Source organism: Penicillium daleae, assembly GCF_028827525.1.
Source record: "Penicillium daleae strain IBT 16125 chromosome Unknown utg000008l_segment0_segment0, whole genome shotgun sequence".
Lineage (NCBI taxonomy): Eukaryota > Fungi > Ascomycota > Eurotiomycetes > Eurotiales > Aspergillaceae > Penicillium > Penicillium daleae.
In genome coordinates this window covers 7,661,038-7,682,804 of record NW_026623156.1, presented here as the reverse complement: position 1 = coordinate 7,682,804, position 21,767 = coordinate 7,661,038, and the positions used below count along the sequence as shown (strand labels likewise).

The following is a 21,767-nucleotide window of genomic DNA, read 5'->3' as shown; positions in this document are numbered from 1 at the left end:
ATATCTTCGATTCCTCCTACGCTATCTAGCTATAATCAGCTAGCTAGCTACCCTTTCGAGAGCTAATTTCGTTAAGCTATACAGATCGAATTTAATAAGCTTATAGATATATGTGTATTTGAACTAATAAGCGTATATCTAGTCACACACGTATACTAGACGAATTGTAAAGGTATTAACTAATTAGATTGTCCTTGCTACTAGTTTATCCTAATATAATAGGTATTCGCTTATAAATCAGACGAATCAGGCTATCTCACACGATTCAAAGCTCGCTTATACGTGCGAGGAGACACACAAGTTCCTGACGACTAAGACGCTCGTACTAGTATACTTGCTACTAGAACGTTTCGCACGCTTATCGCGATTATCACGCGATTTAACCTTGAAACCTTTTAGATAGATACTATTAACGCCTTCCTAAACAGTTCGCTAAAGGAAGAAGTTTACTACCGATATCCTCTAGGATTAGGCAGGAAATCGATAGTTCTTTGCCTGCGTAAGGTAGTATACGGCCTACGAATTGCTAGTAAGAGATAGGAAGATGATATTAAAGAAATACTTCTCTTACTTAGATTTAAACCTTACCCTGATAACCCTATACTCTATACCGATAATCGAATAATTATTATGGTATTCGTTGATGATTTCCTCGCTGCCTATTACAAAAGTAAGAGTTCGCACGCTTAGTAGATTAAAAAGCTACTCTTATAACGATTTGAAATAAAGGATTGCGGCGAACTGATATAGTTTATTAGTATTCGAATCGTACGTGATCGAATTAAACGAAAGACCTAGCTAAACTAAGTAGCCTATATTAAGAAGATAGCTGCTAGATTTAATCTGCTAAATAGCTAGAAAGCCCCAAGACTGCTACTTCTAGCTATATAAAAGCTTGATCTAATTCTGATAGAACTAATTAACCCTAAAATTATCAAGCTATATTAACAAAAGTATAGATCTACCCTTTTCCCTACTATTTAGACCCGACTAGATACTATATTCGCTAACTAATTACTAGCTAAATCGCTTACTCGCTATAACGAGAAGCATTTAGCAGCTATCGACTATCTGATATTATATCTCTATACGACGAAAGACCTTTCGCTTACTTTTAATAGCGAAATAAGAGCTTCTATCTTTACTACCGCCTTAGATATAAGCTTTGCTAATAATCCTAATCGCAAGAGCTCTAAAGGATTTATCTTCTACTTATTTAGTAGACCGATTGAATAGAAATCGCGTAAGTAGAAGACTATCACTATATCGACTATAGAGGCTAAATTACTAGCTATTAGTTACGCGGCTAAGTAGCTATCTTAGATTAAACGCCTCTTTTCCTTTATCTAATTCGAAACCGACTAATTAGATATAATTTAATACGATAATTAATAGATGGTCGATTTGCTTATACGCGAGAAATCGACATTTTAGACTAAGCTTCGTTATATTAATATACACTAGCTTTGGATTTACTAGGAGGTCTAAGCTAAACGATTGCGAATTGAATAGGTTAAATCGGCCGAAATGATAGCCGACGGCCTTACGAAGCGTTTATCTATAGAGAAACATACAACCTTTGTCCGATAGCTAGGCATAGAGATCTTACCTGTAGAAGAATCGAACGAAAGCTAGTATTAGACGACTTCTATCTCTATTGTCTTTTATTTAGCTCTCACTTTGACCTTATATTAAGAGCTGAGGGGGTGTGTTAATATAAGTAGGTGTATAAGTGTATAAGCCCACGAGAGCTATCGAATTTGACAGAATGCGACGGAACGTACACGTGACGACGATCTTCAACGATTGATATTAACAGATTGCATACATGACGAAAGAGCTTCAATACTCTATATTTCTCCTGATTTCTATGAGATTCTATTCTGACGCATTGCCTCGATTTCATGAATTTATAAATACTGCCTGTTTTCCTATAGCTAGTCGAATCAAGTTTAATCATTGTGATGAAGTTGGAGCATTTTCTATCATAAGTTAACTTCCGATTCTAAGCCGAATCGTACGACCTTTGACCTGACCTATACGATTCTTTGCCGAATCGTATACTGATTTGATCGATCGTGCATATTTGCTTGCTTGTGCACGCCGAAGGATTTATGCCGACCCCGTAAATCCGTCAGTTTATAATCTAGAGCCGTATAGGAGCTACCTAGTATATAGCCCTTAATCCTATTCTCTTTAGTAAAGCTTGAATAAAGTTAGTAACTCATTTCTCGTCTGCTCTTATAAGGATATAAGGTAATATACTCTACCTAGTCCCTAATAGCTTTGTTGTATCTTCTCTTGGTCTTTAGTATTCTTTTATCCTTGTTCCGGACTGAATCTACTTGCGTATAGGCACCGAAAATATAGCCGTTCCTTTCTAATCGCTTTCAGCGGTTTTCTTTAGCGACCTTATCTTTCGTAGCAAAAAAGAGATCTCTCTCTATACCTTAGGAAAGCTACATCAAATTCCGAGACTAATTTAGAGAAAAGGATGGGTATTAAAGTAAAGAGCGAAGGATAACTATATAAAAGATCTAGAGTGAAGGGGTAGAACCTCCATTTTGTACTTCAATATTTAGGCATAGACTACCGGTATTCTTCAACACTAGAGACCAAAAAACGGCTTTTCTCCGGTGCCTTCCTTTTTTGCGGCATGATTTATCCGAGCTTTTTTCCTTAAAAGGATACAATAACTCAAGAAATAGCTTCATAACAGAAAAAGAGGGCTACACAAAAGTGATTACGAAATAAACAATATTGTAGGGCGCTATACTTCGGAGTTAGCCTGGGTGCGGCGGACTAGGTGCTTAATAGATGCCTCTAATCGGTATCTGAGTAATCAGTGAGCTAACTGATCACACTCACTAAGCGCCCTCTAAGTAGTCACGTGAATACTCTAATCAGCTCTCTAAGTCTAAGTCTGAGTCTGAGTCCGGTCTGAGATTTACTCAGTGAGTCTGACTCTGAGCGCCCTCATAAAAGCAGCGGCATCTCAGAAAGGAAAGCCCCACCTGGCAGAGGAAAAATACTAGGTAGAGTGACCTACCTACGTAGTAGATCGCTTGCTTATAGGTTATAAGCCCGAATTGATTCTACTTTAATTCGGCTTATACTACTTTTTAATCTTCTATCTTTAACGAAGAATTTCTTACTTTTAAGAGAAACTTCTCTCTCTTAAAGAAAAATAAAAAGCTCCTCCGACTTCCTGCTTTCAAAAATTTATACTCGATTTTTACTAGTCGCGTCTACTTCTCTATACAAAACACTAAGAAATCTCGACTTTCTTAATAAAAATAATTATTTTTTAAATATTTAATTAAGTTTCTTTAACTTGAAATAATTAATAAATATAATATCGATCCTCTTAAGGATAAAGAAAACTATATTATATAGTCTATCCGAATCGAAGCTATTCTTAATTTAGAAAGATTAATCAATACTATTTAATTTAATTAACTATACTAAGCTTCCTACTATTTAGTAAGGCTAGATTCCTAATTAGTACTAGTCTTATAAAAAAAGTAATTACTAGCTGAATAGCTCCCTGCATTATGAGATGACGAATCTCCCGCTCCTCATTGATTAGGCAATCATTTCCAGCTGATGGTGCGTACACCACCTCAATCCCCTTGTGGAATACCTCCTGGCGTAGCCAATGATTATGGATGTCCACAGGCCGTAGCCTGGTCTGCAACTCGCTCATCTCTTCAGTGACCAGCCGGATTGTCTGGGCATTGTCGCATTGGATCTGGTTGTCGAGTACAACCCCGAGTGCCTCGATCAAACGCGAAACAAATATCCCTTCTTTGGTTGCCTGTGCCAAGGCGAGAAGTTTCGCTTCCGTGGTGGACGTAGTGACCGTTGACTGCTTGTTGGCGCGCCAGCCGATGACTCCGCCAAAGAGTTTCATCAAGTAGGCTTGAGAGCTCTTCCGGCCGAGGGTATTGTCGGCAAACGAGGCGCCGCTCGCCACAAGAAAGCCGTCTTCTCCGCCGAGTTGCAAATCCAGGGATCTTGTGTTTTCCAGATAGTCAAGGACTTAATATGCAGCTTCATGGTGTTCGGCCGATGGGTTCATGTTGAATCGTGAGAGCCTTGAAGTTGCGAAGGCGATATCCGGTCGGCTGATCACGGCAGCGTATAGAATGGAACCAGTCTTGCGCTGGTACTTCTGAGAATAGTGGTATTGGGGACATGCCGTCAAATGGAAGGAGTTCTTCATTCTTCATCGGGGATGTCGGCTATTTGCAAATCTTGCTGGAGATATTAGCAAGCTGGCTTTCTTCTCAAGCGGTGGCTGCGCCAACAATTGAAGGACTCGCGTCCGCACCTGTCTTATAATTAGTTGATGTTGGGAACGTTTTGCAAGTCATCCGACCTGAGTGGCTGTGTTTGTATATTTTCTACTAGTTCGAGAGAGTGGTTCCAGGCAAACCCACCCCCCCCCCCCCCCCCCCCCCGCCGCCCTCTTCCTCCTCCTCCTTTTATCAAACACCTGTGTTAACATCTGTCCTATCAGCTAAACGTTGAAATAGCCCAATATTACTTTCCTCAGCTGCCGCTTGAAACCCTGCTCTCCCTTCTTTATTCGTTGCTGGGACGTGAGCTATTAAGCAGCGATGACGAGAGTGGTTTGAGTAATAGCGATACTGATCTCAGCAGTGACGATGACGGATGTTCGAGCGAGGATAAACCACCGCCAATGCTATCAACTCCAACTCCATAATCCTTCATATTTTCAACTCAAGGGAAGAACAGTATCGCTTGTCCTTGCTCGAGTCTTCTTCGGCTGGCGACTTTATTGTCTGCTTTTCACAAAATCCCGCTCCAATAAGTAGTGCGGTCAGGGCCGACCGCTTAGCCTCGCTGCACACGCAACTATCAGCAGACGTGTATTTTGTCCGGAAAGCCATAGTCATGGTAGGAAGGAGATGACTTACTTATGAGGGACTTGTGTCGAAACCCATTCATTTAGAGACATGATACATACTAGCGTGGCGAAGTAGATCGGGATACCGCCTGGATAGCCAGCTATCCATAGCGTGATAGGCGCCGAGACAAGTTGCACTAACGCGGTGTACGGCACTTTAGGGTACCCGAGAATGCGATACTTGAAGATGGCCCTAAGTAGCCAGCGGAAGTACGTGAACCAGTCGACACACTTGACCAGAACACGATACCATTGCGGACTGCCTGTCACGAATCCGGTTATTGAAGACACAATATTCATAACACCCATGGCTTGAAACCCGGCCTTGAACAGTGTATCGTTACTCGGAGTATGTTTAACAAGATATAAACTGCTAACCGCCTGAACTAGGCCGAGGGCATGGTCGAGCCGGCCTGGTATAGGAACGCTGAATAGCTAGAGGACGTAATAGCGACCGACGATGATAAAGCTGACGAGAATATGGATAACAAGGGACTTGTACGGATAGCCGGCGGCCTTGGCCGCCTTCGTCGATAGCAAATACCGGAAAGAGGCGCACCATACTCTTAAATACAGACCAAGCATGTCAACTAGCTCGACCACGGGTTGGTGGTCAATCAAGAATGCTTGGGTTCTTGTAAGCTGCGTCTGCAACTGGCGTAAAGCGTCCATGATGTACTCGAGCGGTCCGGCTGCGAAGAAAATAACTGAGTTGTTGTGTCAATATACGAGCGGAAGATGAGGCAACAGTAAAATCTGTGATGTTCTCGTACATATCAGGTTGGGGACCCGGGTTGGGACCAAGGGCTCTATTTATGAGGGTATTGTGAGGGGCCAGTTCTTGATGAAAAAGAGTACGATTCAATTACGATCTCAAATGTTGAAGGAGCAAAAAAAAGAAGGGAGGGCGCTGACGAGGCCTTGACAATGGGGCTCATCGGTAGTGACCCTCGCCCAATACCCAAACCCAATTACCCATGGGTATTCTTTTTTTACCCAACCCACCCAGATGGGTACCCATGTACCCATGAGATACCCATTTCTGCATAAGTAACCTTAGGGTGGATAATTTGCTTACTTTAACGTAATCTACCCCCGTCACGCAACCCCACTGAGTCTCACCCCCAAAACACAAAGCAATGACGATAATTTACAAATTTCTATTCAACCATAAGTTATGATTACCTATTTGTTGGTACGTAGCCGTTTCTCAGCATAAAAAAACCTGTGGGGTGCGCGACTCGGGGATGGATTAGCGGTCAGCAAATGAACGTAATCCACTAGCGAGTGAGACACCAAACACCATAGTAAATGCGGTATTTTACAATTTAATGTCTCAATCAATCAATCATTCATCCATTCATTCATTCATTCGCCCGATCTAGCTCGGCTTTAGATACAGCCGCTCTGCGGGAGTGCTGTCAGACCTGCCTGACAGTCGAGAAAATGGCTTCCAGAGCCTTCTGTATTCCAAGTGTCCAGTTTAAATCGGAACACATGACCACTGGAGAATAGAAATGATGACAAAGGAAAGACAAAAAGGTGTTGGATTTTGTGAGAATCGGGAAGCACAACGCGTTCCTATTTGGCTAGCTCTGGAGATCTGCGTCAGCTTACGTCGGCCGGACCAGCCGTGGGCAGACGGCAGGAGCCAATAGAAGCGGCAGTAGAGAGTAGTAGCCATGGGAAACACAACGAGATCCATATTAGCCACCTTTTTCAGAAACCGGGAAATGTGGGGTCTCCAGATAGGAACACGGATGACTAGGCTTGCCAGATGTATCGGCCGAAAGTCGTGGGGTGGCATTCGCGATCACTACTGCTAGGTTTTGATCCGCCACCTGCGCATCTTCCATCCAAATCGAGAGAGCTGACGCGTCTTCCGATCGAATCGATCTGGACATATCTTGATATCTGCCTATTACAGGGGCTCATTATGCGCCTTGTTATGGCATAGAATACATCAGCTCATATTCACTTTCGCCATCGTCAAGACATGATGATTGATTGACCGCGAAGTGTAGGTTAGATTAGAAGAGAGCAGCAGCCATACTAGATGGATTTAGTTAAGAGATAGATGGATGGAGCGTCTTTAAACACTGTGGGGGGGGCTTCTTTTTAAAGTGGTGAGGATATCGCGGTATAGATTAAACTTTAACACTGTGGGGGGGCTTCATTTTAGGGAGACCCCCTCCCTGACCGCCATCTTTACCGCCCATCTCGCTTTCCTATATTAGACTAGTAGCACACGTTCGCCACGCCTTGGAGTGTTTTAGTACGGCAGAATATATGTGGCAGAAAATAGGCGGTCAGCGAGGGGTTCTCAGACTCGCTGACCGATTACGTTAGTGTTTTAGTTAACTAGTTAGGTTAGTTAGTTAGTTAACTAACTAGTTAGTTATCTAACTAGTTAGTCATTACGATTTAAAATTGTGTATTTCCTCATTCGTTCATTGTGTGGGTGCAAAATGTCCCCACTAATTAGGGTGTTCGGCCAACGTTGTACTAGTCCCCTTTTGGGAAATGAACCCTGTATAATATTAGAATACTCGCCGCTGGCCCTTACTGCGTTGCGGTTCTGGCCCCCACCCGCTTTGAGGGCCACGTGTGGCAAGAACCCTTCGTTGGGCTCTAGAAGACCGGCGATTAGTCTTTGTAAACTATCGACCGCAGCTTTTGCTTTATCTCTGTGATATCTCTTCATTCATCCGAATCATTGTGGCTCTCCCCGTTCTATCCCCTCATCATATATTCGTCGTTCGCGCCGGCCACTAGAGGGAGTATGATAGTGATCAGTCACCGCACACAGGCCCTTCAATTCAACAATGTGGCAGCGGTTACAATGGCTGAGGATTCACGTGCTACTCCTCTCCCTGCTGATGATACGTGCTGTATTCGGTGTGGATGCCGATTTCGAGTCCTTGATTTCCAGGATGGCCCTGGATGATTCGCCGATACCGGACCATATTCCAAATGTGGTTCATTTTGTATTCGTCACGATTACACCGATCGGCTGGTCTGAGTATGTGGCCGTGCGCTCTGCTGCGGTCAATTTGAAGGCCGAGATCATTAATATCTGGGTCCCCATGGAGGCCGATTTTATAGGGAATATGTGGGGAAGAGTGCTGGAGATACCCGGTGTGGTTCTAAGAAGAACGGAAATGCCCGACTCCGTCTATGGGCACAAAGCGGTCGCCTTGGCACATCGGTCGGACTTCGCAAGGCTGAAAGCGCTATACTCAGAGGGTGGTAAGTCGGCGGTCGAGAAGGATTCTTCCTCGGAGACTAAGATTCGCAGGCATCTATATGGATACGAACTTGATAGCGTTACGTTCATGGGATCCAATCATTTTCAATGCGTCTACTCGCAACACCGTCCTGGGATACGAACACGGTACCGCTCTGTGCAATGCCATGATTATGTCGAAACCTCGCGCGCCATTTTTGAGGCGTTGGTTGAGGACTTACAGAATATTTCTTGAATGGCCCAAGCTTTGGAACTTTCAGTCGGGCACTCTGCCGTGGCTCATGCATGTTTTGGGAGATCGTGATCTTACGGTTCTGGACAATCATGCCTGGTTCTATCCTCTGTATGGCGAGGGAATGAATACATTATGGCTGGGCAAGAGCTGGTGGGATATCGGCCGAAATTACGGGGTGCATCTGTGGCATTGGAAAAACGTGTCAATACCAGATCTCCTTTCTAAAGATGTTGTTCGGGAGATAGACACACCTTTCTTCTGTGCTATCAGAAATTTGTTTGATGATTTTGATGGGGATGGCTACATATCCACACCTATGGCAGAAAACGCGAATTGCTCCACAGTGTGGATGGGAGGTGTTGCCACCAATTCGCAGGGTTTATTTGCATCTTATGACTTTTCGACAGATACGACCAACACTAAATGGGTTGACAGCTCTGGAAATCATCTCCACGGCTGGGCTCCAAATGGCACAGTGATTACCCATCATTCGAACAAGTCCACGGTGAGGTACTTCTCTGCTGGTTCGTATGCAGTTCTTCCCGTCCCAGCCGATTACGATGCTCGTGTCGGAACCATCAGTATGAGGATAAACTTTGATGGATATGGACTCCTCTCGGAGTTGCAACTTTTCAAGCTGCGAATAGCGAACCAGCGGGAATTACTCATAAGCTTATTGTCTGACCCTTCAGACCAAAGCACAAGAATCAGGTTCCAGTGGACGGAAGAGTCTTGGTTCTCACCCTGGAAAGAGGCAATTGACTGGTCCAGCAGAAAGTATGTGGTTTTACGTTGCCCGACGTTTCGATGCTGACATAAAATCAGGGCGCCCATCGTGGCCGGCCAATTTCACAATCTCACGGTATCGTTTGATCGACAGTTACGTGGAGTTGTTCTTGTTTTTGTGGACGATACCCTAGTATCAAAGACTCTCATGAGTGTCCTATCGACACCTCGAATTGCACTCGACACCTGGATTAATGCGCGGCACGCGGAAAACCTGGATACGGGCTTCAGAGGTTACTTTAGTCATTTAAAGATGTATTCTAGAGCATTACCCGAGGATGAGTGGGCTAACGGTACGTTTTTGCATGTCTTTGGCGGATGTTTACTGACTTATAGGTCATCACTCTACAGGTCCTTCTAGCCATATTCCATCGATCTCATACATGTATATCGTCAATTACTCTTTTCTTGTATCCATAGTTGGGACACTAGGATTTCTTCGGTACAGATTCAGGGGCCGGAATTTGCGTTACTTGTGTATTTTCATTGCGCGCAAGGTTGTCAAAGGTTAGCTGATGAAGTTGCCCGTCGTGGAAGTTGGTAGCGAAAAAGGATGTATTCTTTTGTTCTGCCCTCAATATCTTGACATGCCTATCCACCTGTTTTAGGGAACTACGTTGTATAGTATAATATATGTATTCAGGAGTGGTGAATCAGGCTCTGTCCATCTTCAGTCTGCGTAGGAGTGGCACAGTTAGGTCAGAATACACATGATACTTATAATTACTGGCTATTATGAAAGGTTGGAAAGTCAAGGCTGACAAGATTGTCCGGGGTCGAGCTAAGCACAGCTGCAGCTGTAATCACACTAAGCGGCTTTTTGATCCCTGTAGCTCAGCTCATGGAGAAAGTTAGCATCTTTATCCTTTGCTGCGGCGTAGGTAATTTCACCCCGAAGCAAGCGAAGGGGTTTCAGCGTGCTAGGCGAATCCATGGCCCTTACACTGACACATTCGAACTCGAGCCTTGGCTTCGTTTCAAAGCCGAGTAAGTCGACGCTGGCCTGACTATTCCAGAAGACAAGAAGTCTCGATTTCCATCTTGTTTGACTGGGTAAATAGGGTATAACTAGCTGCCGGCTCGGGTGAACAATTCTCCCGGTCGGCCCCTATGTCGGAGCAGCAGGATTGGTGGATACCCTAAACATAGTCGGGCCCAACAGGGGGGGGGTGGATTCCGCATTAACAAGTCTTGGCAAGGGGGGGGGGTTTGGCATTTAAGGTTTAAACCCCCTCCCTAACTACCTTAAATCTTGGTATTTTCTGATCGGATCTTTTAGATCTTTTAATAAGATAGCCTGAATTATCTTTGTATCAAAAAATATTAGTAGATTTATAGCTAGAAGGGGCTTACCCTATAGGGCCTGGGTTACGTGAATTATTTTTTGATAGGGTATACCAAGCCCAGTACTTACGGATAAGCTATACTGCTTTCGGCCAGGCTTCCTAAGCCTATATTAGGAGCCTTAGCAATCTGGCAGTCTAGGTGTGAGCAAGCGATGCTGCGCAGGTAGAGAGGGAGGAAGAAGATTGAATAAGATAGATCGATCTTTCTTCCTTAGATTGAATAGGAAGGGTAAAATCAATTCGGCTTAGAATCATAAAGGTAAGATGAGAGAAAAGTGAGGTAGGACTGAAGCTTGGTTGATTGTATTGAATCTCTTGTTGTATGTATTCAACATGATTATTATCTTGGTAGAGAAGGCAGGGCATATTTATAATCAATCTTTTATGCAAACCTATCAAACTTGTCTCTTGCATGTGATCGTTCTAGATGATGCATGATGATCTCATGCAGACAGATCTAGATGCATAGTGATCTCATGCAGTAGCTGTTTTCGGTGGTTGCTTGATTGTACGATGTCATTGACTGTAGTGATGATGTAGATCGTATACTATTGTATGCGTCTTGTACGATGTCATTGACCGTAGTGATGATGTAGATCGTATACTATTGTATACGTCTTGCTTGATTGTACGATGTCATTGACCGTAGTGATGATGGTATAGCATAAAGCTTATAGAGATTCAGCCATCTTGTATAGGCCTTATGAATCTGGCTTGATATGCTGCATGACGGTTTAGGCATCTTGCCCTATATCTCACATATCCTCTATATACTATAGTCCCTATATAGTAGTTTACCTAGAAGGGTAGAGGCTACTAGTAGTTTATCGTAATCCTAATACTTAATCCTCTACTTAGTATAGTACTAACTATTTCTTCTACTATCCTATTAGACTAACTATAAGGAATAGATAGCGCTATACCTCTACGCGATACTAACTCTATATCTCCTTCTACTTAAGCTATCTTCTAGCTACTAGCCCTCGATCCTCTAGGCTAAGTAACCTCTATACTATCTGTGCTACTAGCTATTTACTCCTAGTCTTCTATCCTAGCCTCGACTAAGCTAGTAGATCTAGTACTACTAGGAATAAATCCTTCTTCTTCTAGCGTTTAGTAGGACCTACTACTATCTTATCTACTGTTATGATATTTTGCACTATGAGGCTATTCCTATGTTGAGGCCTTAGGCTTCAGGCCTCCAAGGATCACCAACCATGATATATTGGTTCGGTGATCTACCATCACCCTTTCCCCGCTGCTCCTACGGAGGATAGTCATCCGCTTCCCTGCATGTCTACCCCTCCTTCGAAAGAGGGGCTTACTGTATATAAGGCCTAGCGGTAAACGGGGTAAAGGGGCCCTCTAAGAAACAGTCTCTGTTATAATCTGACTTAGTGCTTTGCTCTCCTACCTAGTTGACAGGCTTTCTACCCTGCAAGTAGACCATATCTTTACAATTCTGTTTCTTCTTCTTCAGCTACCTAGGAGAGATAGCACCAAGAACTCGTTCAACACCCTCTACAGAAGAGGCACCGAACCCCTCCCGTATCGTTGACGAACCAACAGCTATAGAGTCCGAAACCCTCCATGCCAGCCAGACGACTGCGTCGGATCTCGACCTAAACCTTGCAGCTACCCAAGCTACTATCGAAAAGCTGTAGCGCCTAAGGGACCAACAAGATCAAGCCGAACGCCTGAGATCTGAGATTATAGGACGAAACCCAAACGATTTCCTACCGAACCCTTACCAGGAACCCCGCTCCTCGTTAGGAAAGGCCTAGGAGATCAAGCTCAAAAATCTACCTATTTTCACACTCGACTATATACTCTAAAAACGTCAGGAGTGGCTCCTCGACCTGCAACAGATATTCGAGGGCGCACCAAAGCGATACTACGACGACCGTACTAAAATTCTTGGAGCTATTTGCTACATAAACCTAACTTGTCGGTAGAGATAGTACCGACACACCGACGAAAAGGAATCGACTACCTCGCGAAACCATAAGGGAGACTGGTTTTATTTCAAGGACTAGACTATAACCCTTATCAAGAATACGGCTAGTCTCGAATCCGATGTAATAGGACAGCTCGAGAGAACCTACTAATACAAGGACGAAGACCCTCGCGAGTTCTATGTACGCCTCGATACACTTAAGCAACATTTTCCACGGGTAGCCGAGAAAGAGAGAGCTTTGTCCTACTTCGCAAAGCTCTAATATCCGCTCCAAACCGATATCCGACGCTATCTAATCAAGTTACTAGAGAACCGTGAGGAGATGTGTGAGCAAGCGATGCTGCGCAGGTTGGGTAAAGAGGAAGATAAATTAAAGATGATTAAATAAGATCGATTGATCTTTCTTCCTCTTGATTGAATAGGAAGGATAAGTTCAATTCGGCTTAGAATCATAAAGATGAGAGAAAAGTAAAGTAGGACTGAAGCTTGGTTGATTGTATTGAATCTTGCTTGTATGTCTTGAACATGATTTTTGTAGAGAAAACAGGGCTTATTTATAATCAATCTTTATCAAACCTCTTTTGCATGTGATCGTTCTAGATCCTAGATCTAGATGCATGATGATCTCATGCAGACAGATAGTGATCTCATGCAGTAGCTGTTTGATCGGTGGTTGCTTGATTGTACGATGTCATTGATCGTAGTGATGATGTAGATCGTATACAATAGTATACGTCTTCTACGATATCATTGACCGTAGTGATGATGGTATAGCGATGTCATTGACCGTAGTGATGATGGTATAGCATAAAGCTTATAGAGATTCAGCCATCTTGTATAGGCCTTATGAATCTGGCTTGATATGCTGCATGGCGGTCTGGCTTGATAACATCCTGCCCTATATCTCACACCCCCCGTAATCTTTATACTATAGTGCAGATAGCAGTAGAGTATAGAGATTAGTATAGAGTAGATAGGATCGATATATATATATACTGCTATAAGATAGCTAGATATATATCTTCCTAAATCTCAATCTCACAGGGTTAAGTGGTTCCTTCCGCATTCGCGTATAGAGTATGGAAAAACCTATTTAGGTGAAAACCATACTCGAAGGTATCCATGATATTATATATCAAATTGGATATATATATAGCTAGATCTCATAGAGATTAGCTAGATTCTTCAGGTCTTCAAATATTTCTCTTCTGACATTTTTAGTCAGGAAATCTGCTAATTGCAGTTTAGTGGGGACGTATTGAACATCGACCCTTTCTTGTTTGACCTGATCTCTGATATAGTGATATTGTATATCAATATGCTTCGTCCTTTTGTGAAATTCAGGGTTTTCGGCTAGCTTAATAGCTGCCTTATTATCCACTAATATAGTAGGCTTGCTAGGCGTATAGCCTAGGCCTAATCTATCGTTTAGATAGTTGAAGAGATTAGCTAGATAAATAGCTTCTCGTATAGCTTCTTTCATAGCCATATATTCGGCCTCGCAGGTAGATAGAGCTACTGATTTTTGTAGCATCGAATTCCAGCTCACTATATTATTAGTGGCTAGATCTCCAGATAGGCTAAATATATAGCCAGTAGTGGATTTTCTACCATCGATATCGCCTGACCAATCAGCATCAGAGTAGCCTTTTATATATAGGTCATTCCCTGTGCAATCGTAGTGTAGGCCTAGATTTGGCCGATATTGTAGATATTGCCATATCTTCTTTAATTCAGAGATATGTGATTGGTCAGGATTGCTCATATATCTTGAGCAATAGGCAACTGGATAGGCTATATCAGGCCTAGTCTTTAGGCTGGTATAAAGTAATGAGCCAATCTCTTTTTGATAGAGATTAATAGTTTGCTCTGAAGCTTTTGATTGATTTTTTCTTAGGTGGATCCCTGCTTCACCCGGCGTTTTCTTTGGCCGTTTGCTAGTAGTAGCAAATTTTGACAAGATCTTTGATATATAATCATTTTGATCGATAGTTATCGATTGATCTTGATAATTCAGGCTGATATTATTGCCTAGGAAGGTGGCTAATTCGCCTATCTCTTCCAATTGGATATACTGCCTAGCCGCAGTAGCTAGCTTATTTATATAAGCTAGATCTTTGTGTATAATGATTATATCATCAACATGTGTGATGATAATGGCCTGGGTTTTGCCATTTATATATATTCCCTCGTCGATAGGAACTCTATCGAATCCGAGGTTCGCGATAGCCTTTGTAAAGAATTCAGACCAAAGCCTTGGTGCTTGCTTTAGGCCATATAGGGCCTTCTTTAGATAGCAGCACTTATTTTGATGATCTTTTGGCCTATATAGGCCAGTTGGCAAGATAGTATATATATCACTATCGATATCAGCATGTACGAATGCGTTTTTAACGTCGTATTGCCTGATATGCCATTTTTTATTCATCGCGATTATCAGCAATATATGCCAGGTTTCTGTTCTGGCAGTAGTAGAGAAGGTTTCTAGGAAATCAACACCTAATCGTTGATTAAATCCTTGTATAACCCATCTAGCCTTATAGCGAATCGTTTTGTTCGCATTAGTAATATAATTAGCCTGGATGCCTGTGGCATTCTTTATAGGCTTCTTTTTGAATACCCATCTGCCCCTAATAGGTGTTACACCAGGGGGTATATCAACGATTTCATAGGTTGCCTGATCTATCAGGCTTTGATTTTCGTCCTGACAGGCCCTATACCACTCATTCCTTTCAGCTGATTGCATAGCTTGATCAAAGGTAGAGGGTTCTTGATCAGTTCCTGCCGATAATATATAATCGGTAGGCTGATCGTTGATAATAGTCTTTATAAAATCTCCTAGTAGCGTATCTGATATAGTATATATATCTTCGCTATCTTTGGTAGATTTTAATGATGGGATTTGGATCTCTATCTTATGAGACGGATCCGCTGCTATAGCAGCTTCCTTACTAGCAGTTTGCTTAGTAGGCTTACTAGCTGATTTGCTAGTTTCTTTACTAGCTGATTTGCTAGTAGATAGGCTAGTAGATTTGCTAGTATATCTAGCAATCTTCTTTTTGATAGGGTTTGCTGCTTGTTTAGCAGATCTTTTCTTGATTCCTGGTTCCTGATTGGCTAGATCAGATTGATTCTTCAGGAATCTACCTTCTAAGATAGTAGGGTCTCTTGACCAAACTGTCTTCTTCTGCTTCAGATCATATAGCTTATAGTGCTTCTGCTCACTATAGCCAATAACAATAGCTATAGATTTTCTTGGCGATAGCTTGCTAGGCAGGTTTTTGTTTGTATGATAGTAGGCAATAGATCCCCAGGTCTTTATATGCCTGATAGCAGGTAAGCGCTTGTGATATATCTCATAGGGTGATTTGAACCCTAGAGCACTGTGTGGGGTTATATTATATAGATAGGTAGCAGCCAATAAGGCTTCTCCCCACATATCTTCTTTTAATCCTGATTGGATTAATAAACATCTGACCTTGTTCATAAGTGTCAGGTTTATGCGCTCAATTAGGCCATTTGGCTCTTTTGTATAGATAGGCGTAGTTCGGTGTATAATACCGTATCTTCCTAATAATATATGGAAGTTATCATTCACGTATTCAGTACCGTTATCGGTAAATATCTCTTTGATCTTCTTATTAAGCTGGTTTTCAACCAATTGCTTATATAAGGTAAATTTCTTAATAGCTTCGTCTTTTGATCGAAGTAGAGATATATGTAGATATCTTGATGTTTTATCAAGAAACGTGATGTAGTAGCGATAGCCATTATAGGTCTTAGGGCTAATAGGCCCTCCAATATCGCTATGTATTCTTTCGCCTATGCCGTATTCGGCAGCAGAAGTAGAAGATTTATTGATCTTCCTGTCATATTTTGACTGTATGCATATTTCGCATATATCTTGCATATAATCTCTTATCTCAGTATCAGATAGAGATATATCGGCCTGGCTTAGTAGCCTTTGTAGTGGTATTAGGCCTATATGGCCTAATCTATCATGCCAAAGTTTTAAACTAGTAATATTGCTAGTACTTTGGATAGATTGATCTTGATCGATTTTTTGATCAGAATCTACCTTATGTGGCTTTGTATGCATCACATATAGGGTAGTTCGATATAGATTATCTTGCTTATGCCCAATCAGCATAATATTTCGATATTGATCGAAAATAGTGGCCTTTTCTCTATTAAATAGAGATACTGAATTTTTCAGTGCATGTGTGCTTAATATATTGATTCCCAATTGTGGGACATAGAGCACATTAGTCAATTTATAGACTAGATTGGTATTTGTCTGGAAGATAATATCTCCAGCAAGATCGATAGATAATCTTTGTGCATTTCCCCACATGACAGTTTTATTAGTTTTATATACACTATCAAACAAATCCAATTTAGATACTGCACATATAGTGGCAGCTGTATCAATAATGAAAATCACTTTTGTAGTAGAAAGATCTGAATTTATCAGATTATATGCACTTTCTATAGTGATATCAGAATTGGTTTCTTGGTTTGTTTTGATAGGTAGATAAATTACCTGATCGGTTTCATGCGAGAACTCATCGCAGAGTGAGAGACTTCTTGGTGTATTCACCATAGATTCATTACTCAGATTTGAGTAGTCTCTTATCAGGTTTTGATCATCAAAGATTGGTAGGCCATGCCTGATTGGCTGTGCCTCTGTCATGGGTATATCAGATTCTATCTGATAATCTGATCGATAGTCAATTGGACTAATCGGTGTATAACAGATATCACCGTCAAGATCAATTGGATCATTAGCCAATAGGCTAGTAGGCAGTAGGTTGCTAGCCGAGGTTTCTTGATGTTCAGCTTCTGCGGGGTAATCTGTCACATGACTAGTGACGTGGATTTCTTCCTCGTCAGATTGCTCATTGAGCATTGCTGTGATCATCTTCTTTTGTTGATTAAATCTTTGATTATTTTGATTGGATCTAGGCCAATTTGCCCTAGGTATCCAATTAGCTGGTCTGCCAGAAGGATGCAGATACCAGCAATCTGCTACTGTATGGCTTCGCATATTACAATGCGTACAGTATTTGCCAGAATTTGACAATTTTTTCCATGGTTTTTTGCTAATTCGACGATTTTGATTAGCCTGACGATTTTTTGAATAGTGCTTTACCTGATGATTAGGCTTGCGATGAGCCTGATATTTGTTCTGTCGATTAGGCTGATGGCTATCAGCTATGAAGATTTGTTCGCTTGATTGAATATGACCACGCGATTCGTCAATCAGATTGGCGAATAACGATTCAATCGTATAAGAATCAGAGTCTCTGCGAAGAGATTGAATAATATTTTGAATAATCGGTGCGTATGATTGGTCAAGATTGTTGAGAACCCATGCGAATACGATTTGCTTTGGGAAATCGATTCCTAGGCTTGCCAGTTCGATTAGCAGGCGTCTTATCTCAGTGAGATAATCATGCATGCTATCGAAATCGCCTAATTGACTATTGAATAGGCTTTTCAACACAAGGAATTCGGTAGTAAAGCCTTTAGGTCGATATTGGGTAGCCAAGGTAACCCATGCTTGGTAGGCCGATGTGGTATCTCCTAACCAAAAGAGTGGGCCATCTTTGCATGATAGCTTGATTGATGATAGAGCGTCTCGATTCATCTGATCAATAGTTTTGAATTTATCAGATGGAATAACTAGCTCATTTTGGCCTATCTCAGCAGGGCTAGTAGATCTTGTAGGTCTACCAGATCTTCTTCCTGACCAAATCGCAGTATTTCTGCAATCAGGTGATCGTTGATCAGGTGGTAGAGCAATTGCTTTTTCATAAGACCAGTGTTGATTAGGAATCTGGCCTTGCTGAATAGCAGGAAGCTTTGTGTAATCATGTAGAATCGCATCGATCAGTCTCTCTTGATCAAGAATTGCCTTGATTCGGATAGACCAGGCAACATAATTTCCTTCTCCTTTGAGAGGATCGATATTGTGTTTGTTGATCATTTTGAGTTCAAAAAACTTGATTGAATATTTGAAAAATGATTGTTTTTGTCAAGAAAGTTGAGATTTCTTAGTTTTCGTATAGAGAAGTAGACGCGACCGGTAAAAATCGAGTATAAATTTTTGAAAATAAGAAGTCGGAGGAGCTTTTTGTTTCTCTTTAAGAGAGAGAAGTTTCTCTTAAAAGTAAAGGATTCTTCGTTGAAGATAGAAGATTGAAGAAGTGGTATAAGCCGAATTGAAGTAGGATCAATTCGGGCTCATAACCTGTGAGCAAGCGATGCTGCGCAGGTTGGGTAAAGAGGAAGATAAATTAAAGATGATTAAATAAGATCGATTGATCTTTCTTCCTCTTGATTGAATAGGAAGGATAAGTTCAATTCGGCTTAGAATCATAAAGATGAGAGAAAAGTAAAGTAGGACTGAAGCTTGGTTGATTGTATTGAATCTTGCTTGTATGTCTTGAACATGATTTTTGTAGAGAAAACAGGGCTTATTTATAATCAATCTTTATCAAACCTCTTTTGCATGTGATCGTTCTAGATCCTAGATCTAGATGCATGATGATCTCATGCAGACAGATAGTGATCTCATGCAGTAGCTGTTTGATCGGTGGTTGCTTGATTGTACGATGTCATTGATCGTAGTGATGATGTAGATCGTATACAATAGTATACGTCTTCTACGATATCATTGACCGTAGTGATGATGGTATAGCGATGTCATTGACCGTAGTGATGATGGTATAGCATAAAGCTTATAGAGATTCAGCCATCTTGTATAGGCCTTATGAATCTGGCTTGATATGCTGCATGGCGGTCTGGCTTGATAACATCCTGCCCTATATCTCAAGATGATCGATATCGCTTACCACTTTTAGGACCTTCACAAAACGGAGGAGAACCGGAAGCGAAAATATAGCGAAAGATCGTCGGAACACCCACGAAAGGATAACAAGGGATCCTCCTAGAAACTAACAGATAGATCAGGAAGTTCTCCTTACCCTCGAAGAGGCAGCTATAGAGGCCGCTATAGGGGAACTCATCGAGGAGGCTACTAAGGCAGCAGCTACTAAAGTAACGATAATCGGCCTGCTCACGAACTACCCACGAAGGATTCTCGAAACCCTACCGAAACAGGCCGGGATTATATTATATACTACGTATACGGCAAGCCAGGCCACTACGCTAATACCTACCCGAAGGACACAAGCGAGAAACCTGCTACTATACAAAGCGCTAAACAGGGAAACGACAGCGAGACGGATTAAACCTCACGCCTCCGTCTCTCCCTACAGTAGGGACGCGAACTCGGTTCTATATACTGATTACCGCACGAAGTATCGAAATCTATACGGATATCGATAGTAGAGCTAAAGTCGACCTTATTAGCTTCGAATTCGTCAAAACCTACAAGTTTTAACAAGCAAAACTATCCGAATCCCTTATTCACGCTATCAACTAACGATCAACGCTAATATATAGAGTTTAGACTATCCCGCTCGAAGCTACCGATTCCCGGGGTATTACGCGTCGATTCACCCGCGTATACGTCGCGATTGACCGAGACCCCCGACTATATAGAAGCCTAATACTCCTTTCTATAACTACGATTCACGACCTTAATATATACCTGTCCGGACGAGGCGGCCTTTAGTGGTTCGGGACGCCCTCTATCGAAGTACTACCCGCAAAGAAATTTGCAAAACAGGCCCGAAACTATGCGTATGTCTTTACTGTAGTACGCCTACCTGAAGAGATATAGCTACTAGTTAATAGAGACACTACCGAAGACCCTCCGGATACCTATCGATTACCTCCCGAACTTGCAGAGGTTCACGATGCCTTTACCTCTCAGACCACCAATATCCTACCTTCATCAAGCGACCACGATCACGCGATCGACCTACTCCTAGATACGAAAGTGCCCTACGGACCTATCTACCCTCTCTCCTAGAAAGAACTTGCTGAACTCCGCTGATACCTCGACGAAAACATTAAGAACGGCCGTATCCGAGAGTCTAAGAGCCTAGCAGGCGCTCCAATCCTCTTTATACCGAAGTCTGATAGAAGCCTACGTCTCTGTGTTGACTACCGGGGACTCAATAAGGTTTCGGTGAAGAATCGGTACCCTTTACCTCTCATTTCGGAGATTTTAGACCGTCTGTTAGGAGCCAAGATCTTTAGCAAAATCGATATCCAAGATACGTACTACCGAATTCGTATTAAGGAAGGAGATAAGTAGAAAATAGCCTTTCGAACGCGTTACGGGCACTTCGAATATATAGTTATACCTTTCGGCCTGACTAATACACCTGCTACTTTTCAGAATTATATACACACAACGCTCTATAACGTACTCGACGTCTTTGCGATAGCGTATCTTGACGATGTCTTAGTCTTTTCAACAGACCGAGATTCCCACACAGACTACCTTCTTCAGGTGCTTCGCCGACTACGAAAAGCTAGTTTATACGCAAAACAAAGTAAGTGCTCGTTTTACCAAGACTAGATCGAATTCCTTGGTTTCGTGATCTCCCCGAAGGGCGTTTCGATGGACCCTCGGCGGGTTTCCGACATCGCTTCGTGGGAGATCCCTAAGATATACCGGGACATCCAAGTATTCCTAGGATTCTACAATTTTTATCGCAGATTCATCCGGAATTACTCCCGGATTGCACTACCTCTCACAGGGCTCCTAAAGGGAAGCAAGAACGGGCGTAAGCCAGGCTAGGTTAACCTAACCCCCTATAAAAGGCTCGCGTTTCGCCGCCTAATCCTTGCCTTCTAATCAGCGCCTCTATTAAGACACTTTGACCTATCTAGACCAATTCGTCTAGAGACCGATACGTCTGATAGCGCAATAGCAGGGATTCTTTCCTAACCAGACAATAAGGGTATATAGCACCTTGTAGCGTACTAGTCGCGAAAGTTCTCTAGTACGGAGATCCTATATAGGATACCGGATCAGGAACTATTCGCTATCGTATACTCGTTTAAACACTAGCGATACTACCTAGAGGGTAGTATACACCCAATTAAGGTCTTCTCAGACTATTCAAATTTGCAAACGTTTATAAAGCAGCTAAAGCTTAATAGCAGGCAAGCAAGATAGTGTTTGTCCCTCACACCTTTCGAATTTGTGATAAAATATCGCGCTAGGACAAAGAATCCCGCGGATAGACCCTCTCGGCGATAGCTACCGAGTGACCTAGAGGTTAACCTAATTTCGCCGTTAAGCCGCCGAATAGCTAGCGAATCGCAGACGACTAATCACC

The 21,767-nt window shown here is 42.3% G+C and overlaps 2 protein-coding genes across 2 annotated transcripts; one reads left to right on the top strand and one right to left on the bottom strand.

Annotated features, from left to right (window-relative positions):
- Positions 1-4,733: 4,733 nt before the first annotated feature.
- Positions 4,734-5,242, bottom strand: N7458_011240 (uncharacterized protein; the record flags this gene model as incomplete). Its single annotated transcript, XM_056914622.1, has 2 exons — positions 4,734-4,869; positions 4,944-5,242. The coding sequence occupies 2 exons, from the start codon at positions 5,240-5,242 to the stop codon at positions 4,734-4,736; spliced, it is 435 nt and encodes a 144-aa protein (XP_056763471.1).
- Positions 5,243-7,758: 2,516 nt separating this feature from the next.
- Positions 7,759-10,192, top strand: N7458_011239 (uncharacterized protein; the record flags this gene model as incomplete). Its single annotated transcript, XM_056914621.1, has 4 exons — positions 7,759-8,182; positions 8,232-9,192; positions 9,241-9,494; positions 10,035-10,192. The coding sequence occupies 4 exons, from the start codon at positions 7,759-7,761 to the stop codon at positions 10,190-10,192; spliced, it is 1,797 nt and encodes a 598-aa protein (XP_056763470.1).
- Positions 10,193-21,767: the final 11,575 nt, after the last annotated feature.